General features: G+C 37.3%; 1 protein-coding gene across 7 annotated transcripts in view; it reads right to left on the reverse strand.

The window, feature by feature from the left end:
• Window positions 1-13,859, reverse strand: part of LOC145964822 (zwei Ig domain protein zig-8) — a 116,067-nt gene that overhangs the window by 6,160 nt on the left and 96,048 nt on the right. For 6 of the 7 annotated variants that reach the window (XM_083087991.1, XM_083087987.1, XM_083088003.1 and 3 more), the window contains one exon: window positions 5,205-5,344. In XM_083087991.1, coding sequence (XP_082944117.1) covers window positions 5,205-5,344 — 140 coding nt within the window. Of the gene's footprint in view, window positions 1-3,964; window positions 4,257-5,204; window positions 5,345-13,859 lie in introns of those variants that run through there. The other variant, XM_083088008.1, reaches the window with a different exon arrangement.

Raw genomic sequence — 13,859 nt, forward strand, 5'->3', positions numbered from 1 at the left:
ATCGCTTTGTCACCGTTTTCTCTTTCGTGCAGCCGTTAACTCTATAATTCATTTTTATCCTTTCTTGGCACAATCAAACATTTAGCTCCATCGATCCTAAAGTTTCTTCCAAGTCGAAAACATGCTATTCGCGTGGCACTTTTAGCGGCCAGTCATAAGAACGACTACCTCTCCCCGAGGATTCAATTAAACACTCCTATTCTGAGAAAAATTTACAACTCTGTTTACGCGCCTTCCTGATAAACCGGTTCTTAATCCCGGATCTTCCCGTTAATTGAATCGTCTGAATCCTCACTAGGGCTAAGACGTTCCGTCCTATTGAAAATGCTTTCGTTAATCCAACAAAGAAATGAACCCATGTTCTCAAATGTCGAGTGCTAACATTGAGTTTTTAGCTAGATAAAAAAAGCGTATCTGTAAATAAAATTAATACCTAATAATCTAATAATAAGTTTAGTATAAATTTTGAATCGCGTGCAGTATATTTGGCAGTTTATCTAGTCGACATAAATCTGTTCATTTCACACGAATTATGCAGAGCATTTCGTCATTCGACCTCCGCTTAATTACGAATTAATTGGCCGATCATTCATGCGCTGCTCCCACACATACGCGATGCCTCGTAACGTCGGATGTAAATACATCATAATTTCATTGACTTACCGATCGTATATTGCATCATGCAAAAGTCTGTAGTCATAAAAGGGAATAATAGTCAATCTCTCTTAAATTTATCAAAGCCGACCGCACATAATTTCGACTCTGTTTCATGTTTATTTCATCTCCCATAATTGTTCGATATCCGTGAAACTCTAAGAGAGCCTTAAAACCTGTACTCAATTCAGAATCGCACACAAGCGTTCAAGTGGAATGAAATTTATCGGTGTTGTTGCGTTATTCTAAGGCAGGCAGGGGCGTAAATTTTAATTCGCGCGCTACCGAGAGTCGAGAATTGTATAATATTCCACGTAACCGCGCGATTAATCACACCGGGCGATACGATTTTCTTCCGTTTCCGCCGGTCTCTCCGGGAGAGAGAGCGGCCCGAGAGAAGCCGGGGACTTAAAGAATCGCCGCGGTAGAAAAAGGCGGATGCGAAATGAGCTGTCAAGCGCCCTCCGGAGATTCCTTCTGTGTATTATACATGGTCGTGCGCGCGCGAGCGGACCTGTTAACTACGTCTTGCGACGAGAGAGCTTTGCAAACTCCTCACGCCTGGCCTTACGTCGACAATGTAAGGAGACGGGAAAGAGAGAGCGAGCGACTTCTCGACGCGGAGAGAGCAGTGATGCCAAAGAGGCGACGGCAGACTTCCGTGTCATAGAAGGGATAGAGGCGGGTCGACGTGTAGTCCTCCTGGAGCCTGCGGCTACGATTATTAATGGGCAGGGCGTGACACCCCGCGAAATAACCTCTCTAACCTCGGCTTCCATGCCAACCGGCCAACCACCCGCTGCTCCAACTCCGTAGTCGCTTGTCTCCTCGTAGGCATTAACTAGGCCAAGAACTACTCATTTTCCAGAACGAACTTTCCGCCACTCACACATTCCTCGCGCTTTTTCACCCATCAATTTCATCCAGTTTGTCGCTGCTGGCCAATTTTCTATTTATCCTTTTTTTTACACTAACTCTTTGTCGTTATCTAAATTTTTTTAATTATTAATTTAATTAATTATTTAATTTCTTTACTTTTCTCAACAAATTTATTTTATTTTGCGACATTTTTTTATTCTATAGAGATCTTTTGTTACGGTTTTGATGGTGATTCGAGATTAACTGCCAAGAATAAAAATAGAGAAGTCGCAAAGTAAGATCAAAAGAAATAAAAGTGAAAAGAGGTGTCATGCGAGCTTGAAGCACGCACGTCAAGATAGCATCGAGTAATGTGCTTCACCTCCGGAGCCAGGTTCGCGCTTAATTAATAATCATAACATCTCGAGAATTAATTGCGTTAAGGCTTATTCGCTCGTATATTGTGAGGGAATATTTTAATTGGGAAAAAAAAATAACGAAAGCTGCATAATATCATGCGCTTCGCTGAAGGAAAACTAAAATCGTATCATCCTTTTTTTCTCGTTTCCCTAGCTTTTACGTCGGAGGCAGTGGCTCCCACTGTTTTATATATAACTGTTATACTCAGCGCGCATTCGCCAACAAGCGCGGTTTCTCATTTGCATAATAAACTAGAGAACTTTAAAATATATTTAAATATTAACGAGTCACATAGCGCGTTCCATTGTGTGATGTTTAGCTGAAATGTTATTTTACTCGTTTTATGAAAGAGGCGTTTATATATTTTTCCTATCTATTTTATCTTTCGCATATACACGTACAATGCACACACGCATGCGTGGATACACATATATATATATATATATATATATATATATATATAAATATATATATATATATATTATATATATATATTATATGCAATTATGTTATATGATATTATATATATATATATTATATGCAATTTGTTGATGCGGTTCGCAAAAAAAGATGATTGTAAGCTTTAAAAATCATTAGGAATAAGAGGGGAATTTGAATGTATAACAGATTTCGCGATATGCAAAATAGGGCGACCTCGAAGGATCGATCCTGGACTGGTAGAGACATTAGAATGCGACTCAAGCCGCAATGGTCAAAGATGGTCACGAGTCCCGTTTTGCAAATTGCTCACTCTGACGGACGATCGTTAGCGCCGATCTCATGCATAAACGGATAGACGAGCTGCGGAAGTACGAAACATTTCACGATGCATAACGTTACACGAAATTTCAGGACGTGGATCGACTCCCGTCGCGGCAAACTACTTTCGAATGCGGGCTTCGAGCGTCCGACTACTTGTCAAGCAAATTCGCATTACTTCCAGTATTATGATCGCTCTTGTAGTTACCGGCATACAACACCCGCGGTAATAATTCTCCGACTTGCCGCGTTTCGTAGTCATCGCGACAATAACGCTAGCTCACTCTAATTCCATCTGGCCCATATCTCGCGCTGTGAGATAATAAGACGCTTGTTTTGCGGATGATGTATGTTGTCGACGGTAGAATTCAGGAATTTCGCATTTATTAGCATCTGTCGGGTGTATTCGAATAAAGAATGAAACGTACAAGCACGAATTTAAAAAGTATATTTAATCATACAAATCGTGTATCAATCGCGAAATCTTGGTCTCTTGATTGCAGCAAAATCGTCAGGGTCGTAATCATCGTTTCGGACAATCGGAGATTATCTGGCTTTTCGAAAAGAGAAAGACTCGATTATACATCACACGAGCGAACATTTCTCTATTGCCTCGTCAAACTTTACCGAGGAGATCGAACTCTCGTATTGGACCGCCGCGACTTAAGGTAATCCGCCGTAAATAATGCACATCACCTAGATGCGGCGTCTCTGAGCCGCTCTGCCCCGAGCGCGAAAAGCCGCTGTGAAAACTCGTTGAGCTCCTTTGCTATAAGTTCGAAAGACGTTCCCCAACCCACGATATCGACCGCATTCTGCAGTGGCATCTCACCCATCCATGCCGCTATGAAGCCTGCGTTTAGCGGCATTTCCCACAAGAGCACGCGTCATCGACTCAACGTACGTGCTATTTTGTCGTGATACCAAAGTTTCGCGGTTTACGTCATCCTAAGATGAAGGGGAAAAAGCACCAGAGAGGAAAGAAAATGTCATCTTGCGATAGATCAAAAGGGAAGAGCGGACGAGTACAGCGAGAATTGCTCACCGGACAGAAAAACGGATCAACCTAGACATATATATATGTATTTTGGAGTAAGTTTTCCCCGCAGATACAAATTATATCAGTAATAACATATATTCAGTCTCATTTAATCGAATTCGATTAAATCGACGGAAATCGCATCAATCATTATCCATACTAATTCCAATTTGATAGATTGATCTTTATCTAACTACATGGGATAAATTATCTATCAGCACGATAAATTAATATCCATTATCTCGTCTGTTTTTTGTAATAAAATTTTACTTTTACGCTTACGTTATTTCCATAATGAAATTGGAAATATGAGAATTAGCGCGTGCTCTCTCGAGAATAATGTACATTTTGAACGTTAATTTGATTATGCAATGAGAGGGAGAGAAAATGAGAAAAATTACAAAATGAAGAATAGTTGTACGACAACTTGACTAGGTAAAGAAGAAAATGGGTCAACTTGAATATTTTTAAGTTTGCTATAAACACGCCATGCGCTGGAATTAAATGACACTCCGGATGCAGTTACCTGTGAGAAATAAAATAATAATTTGAATAAATAATGATGGAAGAATTAAAACAGCGTATATCTTAATAATATTTTAATGTATTATTTAGCATATAAAATATTATGTCCTCGAGAATTTTTATCTCTCTAGTATGAACTATTTTCGTATTATCAAGAATATCGTTTAATGCGAGAAACTCTTTGAGAGACAGAGATAAAACGGAAATGGAGACCAGACAAAGATTACGAAGAGCGATCGAGCGGCGACCCGTCAACGACAGCACCTCCGTCTCGGTCGCGTTTGGTTCCGGTTATTTACCCTGATGAAATCGCAGCTTTGTATTCCTAAACGATCGATTGGCGCGAGAAGATGTACGGAGACAAGAACAACTGACCTCTTTGAAGCGTGAGGAAGACGGAAAAGCCGGGGAAACGGAAGACGTTATAGGAAATAAAGGAGGAATCGGTAATAGGCATCAGCACCGTATTGAAAAGCCATGGAATCAATTATCGATCGTGCAAAGGAGTGGAAAATTATATCGATAGGCGCCGAAGGTGGCTGGCATCCCTTCGATCTCGCCTCCTTTGAGCCCTCCAAACACCGTTATCAGTACTGAACAGCGAGTGATCGTTTAATTGTGTGATTTCGAGTGTGGCTGATTCCTCGGAGCAAATGAATGTCTTCCGATAGAATTAAGGAAATGAAATGACAAATTATCACCCGACATTATCGAATTGTGTATTAAAAGTGATTTTCATACGTCAGAGAAAAAAGTTAGATTTTTTTAATTATTTATTTTTAGACTTTTTTAATCAATTTTTCACATAAGATTTAAATATATAAATAACTTTTATCGATTTTTTGCGTTTGAAAAATAAACTTCTCGGAAATAAAGTTTCCGTTTTTTCCTCGGATATTAATGATAATGTATCGAAATACGAAAGTATACGTTCGTGAGGAAAACTTACCATTTAACACGTGGACGGACACCATAGTGGCTGCTGCTACATTTGCCAGGGCGCAGCTGTAGTTCCCGCTATCTTTTTTATTCGCATTTGCAATGTAAAGCCTAGATATCGCACCGGCTGCACCCATGTCCGTCTTGACGCTGGAACAGAAAGCAGAATGCTCCGTACAAACCTTGATAACGGTGATTATTATCGCGCGTGTTTCCGTGAAATAAAGAACGGATGTTCACTTGACAGTTATTTGTGCGAAAAGGATGGATAAAGGATTTTAGTTCGCGAAAAAGAGAGGTAGAAAACCAACGATACAATTGTCTTGAACAAATAATGTAACGTCAGACAAAAGAATGGCCGACGATAAAATCGTTTGAAACAAAACATATGACAGAAAAAAAAAATGACACAGTAGACAATCCTTATATTTCATTTGATCAACTAGTAAATTCTTATTTTTCATACATGATATTGCGTTTTTTCCAAGTCTTGCAGCGTTGAAAAATAATACAATCATGACGACCGATGACGGCTGACGATAATTTGTGATTTATGACGATAGCAGATGGCTATGTAAGAATGCCCTTGAGGGGTTTTTTAAAGTAAGGAACATGAAAACGAGGGCAGTTTATATCAAAAATTTATCATCGGACGAAAGACTTTTTTTCATATTACGCTGTCGCACTGGGTAGTAAACAGATTCGCTTCGCAATTCACAACCACAGTGTAGACAAATAAAATAACCGCCCATCTTACACAACCCCTAAAAAATTGTAGAAAACACGAGCTTCTTCTCATGAAAACAGATTTATCAGAAAAATGTACTCTAAAAAATATATTCTTTAAAACTATATCTCGTGAAATGCAATTTATATCATGAATTTACTTGTTATCTTATGTATTTTTATACTGATAAAATAGATAGAAATAAATAACAAAAAGTGTAAAAATAATCATAAACGTATAAGATAAATATATAAATAATCGAAATATATATGTATAAAAATTTCACACACACACACACACACAAGTTTTACACATATAATAATAAATATACTTATTTAAAATAAAGAGATATATTTCGGTTGTTGAAACAAAATTTGCATGTAGACAAAATAATTAGTTTTTCCTGTCTTTGCTCAAAATAGTTTATAGTAAATTTAACGAGTTTTGCAACTAGAAGCCTCGAATATAATCATTTCTAAGAAACTTTCGAAGAATCAGAAACTCGTTAAGGATCTACAGAGAAATGCTTAAGAAGCAAAAGTTACATGGGCAACGAATCAGTCGAGATTTTTTTACCTCGAGACAGACTTTATTATTACTTTAAAAATTAAATTAATGAAAAATTACTATCGACGACCTGTACTGTCATATTTAAGCCTGTTTATAAGCAAAAGTAAGAAGCTAGCTCAACACTTAAGACCACTCACGTTTCTGCTTCACGAATTAAACTGATGAAATAGAGCATTCAAGAGAAGAATAAGGGAAAGGCGGAGAAAGGCAAAGAGGATGGTCTGCGAGCGGAAGATGGAAGAAAGGCGTAAATCAAGTAGTTCACCCTCCAGCAGCTGCCCTTGACAGATCGAGCGCTCCTCCCAAGCTTTCTTACCCCTTGATCTCGGACAAAAAGAAAGAGAATAGAACGTTAGCGTACGTTGCATACGCCTTCACATATAGCATCGTATTAATTTCACACATTATCTCACTCCTATTACACTTGAAGCATTACTCGCATGATGTATAACGCAAAATTAAATTTCTTGCAAGTCTGCGTACAAATATAAAGAATTTTCTATTCCGAGTTTTATGTTACGTTAAATAGAAAAATGGGATTGGTTCTGTGTTGTGTTAAAGAAAAGTATAAATGATGAAAACTGCAGTATATATAATAAAAGCTGTATATATAATGCTGCCGTATATATAATAAAAGAAACAAGCAAAAAGAAAAGAAACGAACTATCTGACTTGAAATTTTTTAATGTATAACAATGCGTGATAGTTGTTTTAGACACATTGCACGTTACATAAGTCAGTTGTGTAGAAAGATCTTGGAAAGAAAATGGGATAAAAGTGAAATATATACATATATAAAGGAAAGAACGCGCGCGGAGGAGACTGGCATAAAATATAAAAGGAAGTTGTGGATTTTAAAAAACCGAGCGCAAGATACTGAGAAGATGGACATGCCGATGACGTCGGGAGACACGGGGGAAAAAGGAAGATTTAGGGAAATGTTAAAAGGTTAAAGAATTCACATTCGAATAACCCGGATGCCGCAAAAGACGCATCCTCTTGTCCCTTCCTGTCTCACCGACGACCACACGGATGCTTCATGATCCCGCCAAACCTTTGCGGCGGGGCCCTTTGAGAGCAACGCGTCGAGTATTCTCCAAGAATGCGGCCAGCGTTACCGTTAAAACGTTAAAGGCACTTGTTGCCACCACCGATATCGTTACCACCGTTGACACCCGGTGTTTCCGGTTTTTTGTAAGCGAATACTCGAATTCCGTCTCTTGAATCGAGTATACATTCTCTATCGCGTGAAAGGTATCAACTATCTTTCATTAACAATATTGAAATATTGATACATACAATCTTGATTTTTTTCAAAAATCTTTTATTAAAAAAAGATATTATCGAAACACAAAAGGGATATATCGTAGAGAAAAAAAAGAATAGCAGGGAACGAGCGGAATGTTCAGAGCGACTCGTGTACTGCATGCGCAAGAGACCGCTTTATCCATCAGGAGGCCAATGCAGCAACTCGCGTAACATTGATCCAGCCATTCTACCGGTTCTACCACGACCGAAATTTTCCGACGATTGGCATCCGGGGACAGATCACATGCCATTTGCCGTTCCAACGACCGCTCTCATACGCGGTAGACATCCGTCACGCGTGTCGGGCGCGGTGCATAGTTGCATATAAACACTTGTTTTATTATATTTCATTTAACCGGAAATGCGCGTATTCGAATTTGTCCCCGATATCCGTTGACACGTCAGCGTTTAATCCCTGGTCGGCAAAAACCGGCCGTTGAATCGCCCGCGGCGAGAATTTGTAACGGGAAGAGTTAAATCTCTCTCTCTCTCTCTCGCGGTGATACGGGAGATTAAATACGTATCGTGCGAAAATCAAGCAGCGCTCAGTGACGCGAATTTTTCGAATTTTTACGCAAAGTTGCGTTCGTACCTTACTTATCATGCAAGAAAATAGAATCGAACGATATTCCCTTCGTTTTTAATCCGTTTCGTAACGTTTCTCCGTGCGCGAAAAAATTTAATTTCATGCATTGTTCTTAGCCTCTCTGTGTTGCACGGAATATATACGGAATATATCCGCGAATGGAAAATCCCTTTAAAGATATGCGTCTCAAATATTTGACATCAATGCTTAATAAACGAATTTTCAGTACAATTGTTCCTCCTCCAACATATCTTATGAAATTTTTTTATGTACATGAAAAATTGTTAAAATATTCGTATGTGTCTCGCATGTTGCTAGTGTATCTCATTTGAATTTAAAGAAGCAATGAGGTTTTCTCGTTAAGCCGGTAAAGTTGAAGTATTTTGCATGCGCGGACCAACAGAAGGAAAATATATTATGTTTTACTTCATACACAACATAATTCATTTCCTCAGTCAACGAATCATTTTGGCTATGCCATTTTTAGCGCACACGCTCGCCAGCCAAGCTGTCAGCTTATCGCGCACCTAACCATGCTGGTGGAGAACCATTCCGGCTTTCTCTCTTTCTCCCTTAGCCAAATATAGCCTTTTTTACCACGCCGTGGAATTTAATTCGAACATAAAGCGCAAAATTTATCCTCAAATTCTTCCACACGCAACTTCACCCACTCGAGCTCCACCTCCTTCGCGTTCGACCTGGAAACTTTTTTTCCCTTATGGATTCGCAGTGAATTTCGCAACGGCAGTGTGTAGAGAAATTTAAGAGAGCTTTCAGTCTACTTTTTGTTTCATTCTCTTATTGATTTTATTTCCTTTCCTTTTCTTTTCCCTTTTCCTTTTTATTATACCACGTTCTATGAATGAAACGATACGCATGCGGTTCGCATACTCTCATGAGTACGTGCATCTTTTAACGTCAGAGCCGAGAAGCAGTTGGTAACGGCGTGGTTTTACGAAGATCGTAAAAGGGTTGCGGTGTGAAATTTACCCAACGGAATGCGCAACGAGGTAGAAAAAAAGGAGCCCGGAACATGCACTTTCGTGACTCATTACGCAAGCATAAACGCGGTCAGAATGATTCGATAATTATTCAGCGGAATTTCCTTATCTCCCATCCGCGGTAAAAAAATTGCCGCGGCAGCAGCGCGCAAAATTTCTTACACTTGATGAGAAATTTTTATTGCCTCGGTATTATGAATTATATTTATTCAATCGGAATACGAGAACAAAAGGAACAACGTTTCTTGATATACACATTACGGAAGTATCCTCAAACTGAATTCATTATACGAAGCTTTGTCTACCATTCCTCTTCTGTTCTTCATTTCAGGCAATAAGTACTCTTTCCTTCGGAGCCTTTTACCGGAGAAAAGAGCTTGCTCCTAGATCCAATGAAATCGGACAAATTTATCAAAGCTCAAAAGATTTTCGCCCTTACGAATTTTACTCGAGAACTCTTATTCTGTCCACAAGTATACATGTATATATTTACGAGTTTCTCTTGAAACAAAAAGAAAGAAAAAATAAAAAAGAGATTCGATTACTCCGTTGTAATAAAATAGTATTGCTGATATTTCCGCGGGTCGCCCGCAAGAATTTCCGCGTATTTTTCTTATTTTCGTAATAATGTGATAGAGACCTTGTTGGAGGCTTACATAAAAAAAGATCTCATTTATCAATTGTATTCCAACTTGTCTCCTTAATGTTTCGCGTCATGGAAAAAAATTAAGCGTCTTATATCTTTCTTCGTGATTTGTGCATAAGCGAAAGAAATCGCTTATGGTGAACAGATTTTTTTGCGCTTCCCTTTGTAAAAATACGTCACTCGGTAGACTTCTTAATGGTCAGAAATCTGAGCGCGCAGTACTTTAGCCCGTAGATCTTGAGCAAGGAACCTCGTCGCAGCTCCTCGTTTCCTGACTTAAAGGGAGTTGTGAAGTTTCTTTGTTATTCCCTTCCTGTCGACCTCCGTCGGGATTTTGCCAGCGAATCGGCCGGACAGACACTGCAAACTTTTGCTGGAACTTTTCATCAGACTAGTCAAATGTAAAGCGTCGTAAACTATAAACAGTTCTCACGATACCCGCAATGACAATACGTGGAGGACGAATCAACTTGTTAAATAGATTTATCAAAATTATTTGTATAAAACTTGGTTATATTTACAAAACTTTCCTTTTTAATATAAGTATAAATCATGGATATATCATGGATATATTAATTGCGTAAATTAAAAACTAGATAAGAAATACGCTCTCGATGAAAGTTTTGATTAAAACACTGCAATTTAGTGTTTTTATTGAACTTATATGCGATAAATTAAATTACTTTTCCGAGGAGATTACAAATTTGGCTTTAATTGTTATAAGGACAACAATTTTATAGATCAGTTCTCACCAAAGTAAAAGTATTAGTGCAACTTCGTAGAAGTACTAGCGGCCGATTAATTCTCGGGGCATAAAAGGTGAAGGCATAAAACGCAGATTAAACGAGCCCTCGACAAGAGCTTTTTCATTATCTCGAAGATTTCGCATTCGGCCAAGCCGTAGGTTTACGGTTCGTAAATTTAAACGCACCGGCGTTTTCTCGCTTTACACGAAAGAGGTAAGAAGGAGAGGCGAGCCTGTAAAGATCCCCCTCCCCTCGTTCTTTCTCCAAGTTTAGCGGGTTTGTCGAGCAGGTTTTACGCGGCGTAAACCTAAATACGAGATGGGAAGTCTGTACAAGGAGAGCCGCGCGAATACGAGCGGCCACATACTCCTCTAGAGACGAAACTATGTCTCCCGTTGTCTCCGCAGAAATTCTGCGGATTATCCCGGATTTGCCGTACGACGCAATACCTTATCGTACCCGTGACTTCTTCGTTTCCGATCGAGACACGTAAAAAAAGTCGGAGAACATACTATCGGAAGAACTTTTTGACATAACGCCGTAAAGATTCAGGTCACAAGTCGGATGATTTCCACGTCTCTTTTCCCTCTAAGAAAAAAGAAATTTTACTTATTTCCTGAAATAAGTATCAATCGGTATAATTCGCGTTACGCGACATAAAAGTTCCTTTATATGTCATGTGAAGAAATAAAAGCGAGAATATAAAACTCGTACTACTTTACTCGCATTTTTGACGAAAGATTTTCTCGCTACTAAATAATAAACTGAATAGGAGTTGTTGCGCGTAATTGCATGCAAAGAATGCTAAATAATTAACTCTTGTAGAAAAAGAAATTGCGAAGCGTCGGGATAGAAATAGAGAGCATACCACAGACGGAGGGAGAAAAAGAGAGAATGCATTAAATTTAAGCTTGCAAAGAATGCGCTATATCGTATTCAACCGGTTATGCGCGATTGCATCCAATACAAAGTCACTACATCGCGCGTAAAAATAATCGCACACCAGCAATCACTGTGAAAAACTCATGGGAATAATTAATGAGAAATTGGAATCGTTCGTTATGTTAGCCAAAAAAATATAAACGTCGTATAAGAAAGTAGAGTAAAATTTTATGACGCTTTGTATATCACCCGATATAGACGCCAAAGTAATTAATCCAGTACAACTATATGCGTCGTGATATATCGCGCTATATCTATAAAATAGAGAAATAAATATATAAACAGATTAGAGAGACATGTGACAGCTGGCGTCGCGAACATCATTGATCTTATCTACTTATTTTATTAAAATTTTATGATGTTTTATGTATTATCGGCATAAGCGTTGAAATAATCGATCCAATACAACTACATATGTCGCAGTATATCTATAAAATAGAGAGAAAAACAAATATATAAACAGATTAGAGAGACATGTGACAGCTCGCGTCGCGACATCATTGATCTTATCTACTTATTTTATCACAACTTTATGTATCATCGCAATAGGCGCCGAAATAATCGATCCAATACAAATATATATATATCGTGACATATCTATAAAATGAAGAAACCAATACATAAACACATCAGAGAGATATCTGATAGCTCACGTCGCCAACATCATTAATCCTATCTACTTATTTTATCAAAACTTTATGACATTTTGTGTATCATCGCAATAGGCGCCGAAATAATCGATCCAATACAACTATATATATCGTGATATATCTATAAAATAAAGAAACCAATACATAAACACGTCAAAGAGATATCTGACAGCTCACGTCGCGAACATCATTGATCTTATCTACTTATTTTATTAAAACTTTATGACGCTTTGTGTATCATCGAAATAATCGATCCAATACAACTACATATGTCACGATTTATCTACAAAATAAAAAAACATATATATATAAATAGATTAAAGAGATTTCTGACAGCTCACGTCGCGAACATCATTGATCTTATCTACTTATTTTATTAAAACTTTATGACGCTTTGTGTATCATCGAAATAAATGATCCAATACAACTACATATGTCGCGATTTATCTACAAAATAGAGAAACATATATATATAAACAGATTAAAGAGATTTCTGACAGCTCACGTCGTAAACATTGTTGACTTTATCTACTTATTTTATTAAATTTTATGATGCTTTGTATATTATCGACATGGGTACTTAAATAATCGATGCCAATACAACTGCATATGTCGCGATATATCTATAAAATGAAGAAACAAATATATAAGCAAATTAGAAAGGCATCTGAGCTCGCGTGGAGAACTTCGTTGACCTTATCTACTTATTTTCGATGCGCGTTCTCTGAACAATGTCGTGCATTATAATGAAATTCGACATGTACACAGTAAAAAATAAAATGTTAATTATAATATTTTTCACATGTCCCAGAAAGTCCCCCCACTCTAAATATTAAGTTAAAATAACTCATTCGTCGCATGTTACTTATTGACAAACTTAAAATGTTAAATAATTGACACGATACTTTACATTTATTTTTGTTATTGTGACTTTAAGTGTAATGTAAAAATAACATACAAATTAATTAAAAATTACATGAAAAAATAGTTGTAATAACTCGTAAGAAATGTTGAGGACATTAACATATAATAGTAATTATTTTAACTTAAATTATTTGTAATAGAAACACTTGATTTTAGTAAATTTGATTATTTTTGTATGTCAAAGCTCAAGATTATTTGAAGATTCACTTTAACTTTTCTTAAAATGTTAAACTGACTTTGAGACATGTTGATTATTTAAAATGATTATGTTAAAAATACTCAAAATAATATTCCATTTCTAAGAGACATATACAAAGTGTCAAGTTATAAAGTTGACATAAATGTAACACATGAAAACGTTATAAAAATAATAACATATAAATTGTATGTTAATTTTACATTAAAATATTAATCAAAACTTGATAATACAAGAAAATTTTAACATATGAACGCACAATTTTTTACTGTGTATAACGGGGAAACTTCAAACGTAATAATCCCTGTGACGAGATTTTAAACAACAAAGGATCATAGAGTACTATTGTTGCTGTGACATTCTTTTTTT

Source organism: Camponotus vicinus, unplaced genomic scaffold (genome assembly GCF_025532165.1).
Source record: "Camponotus vicinus isolate PSW18456_S1 unplaced genomic scaffold, iyCamVici1.0 SCAF_1, whole genome shotgun sequence".
Classification (NCBI taxonomy): domain Eukaryota; kingdom Metazoa; phylum Arthropoda; class Insecta; order Hymenoptera; family Formicidae; genus Camponotus; species Camponotus vicinus.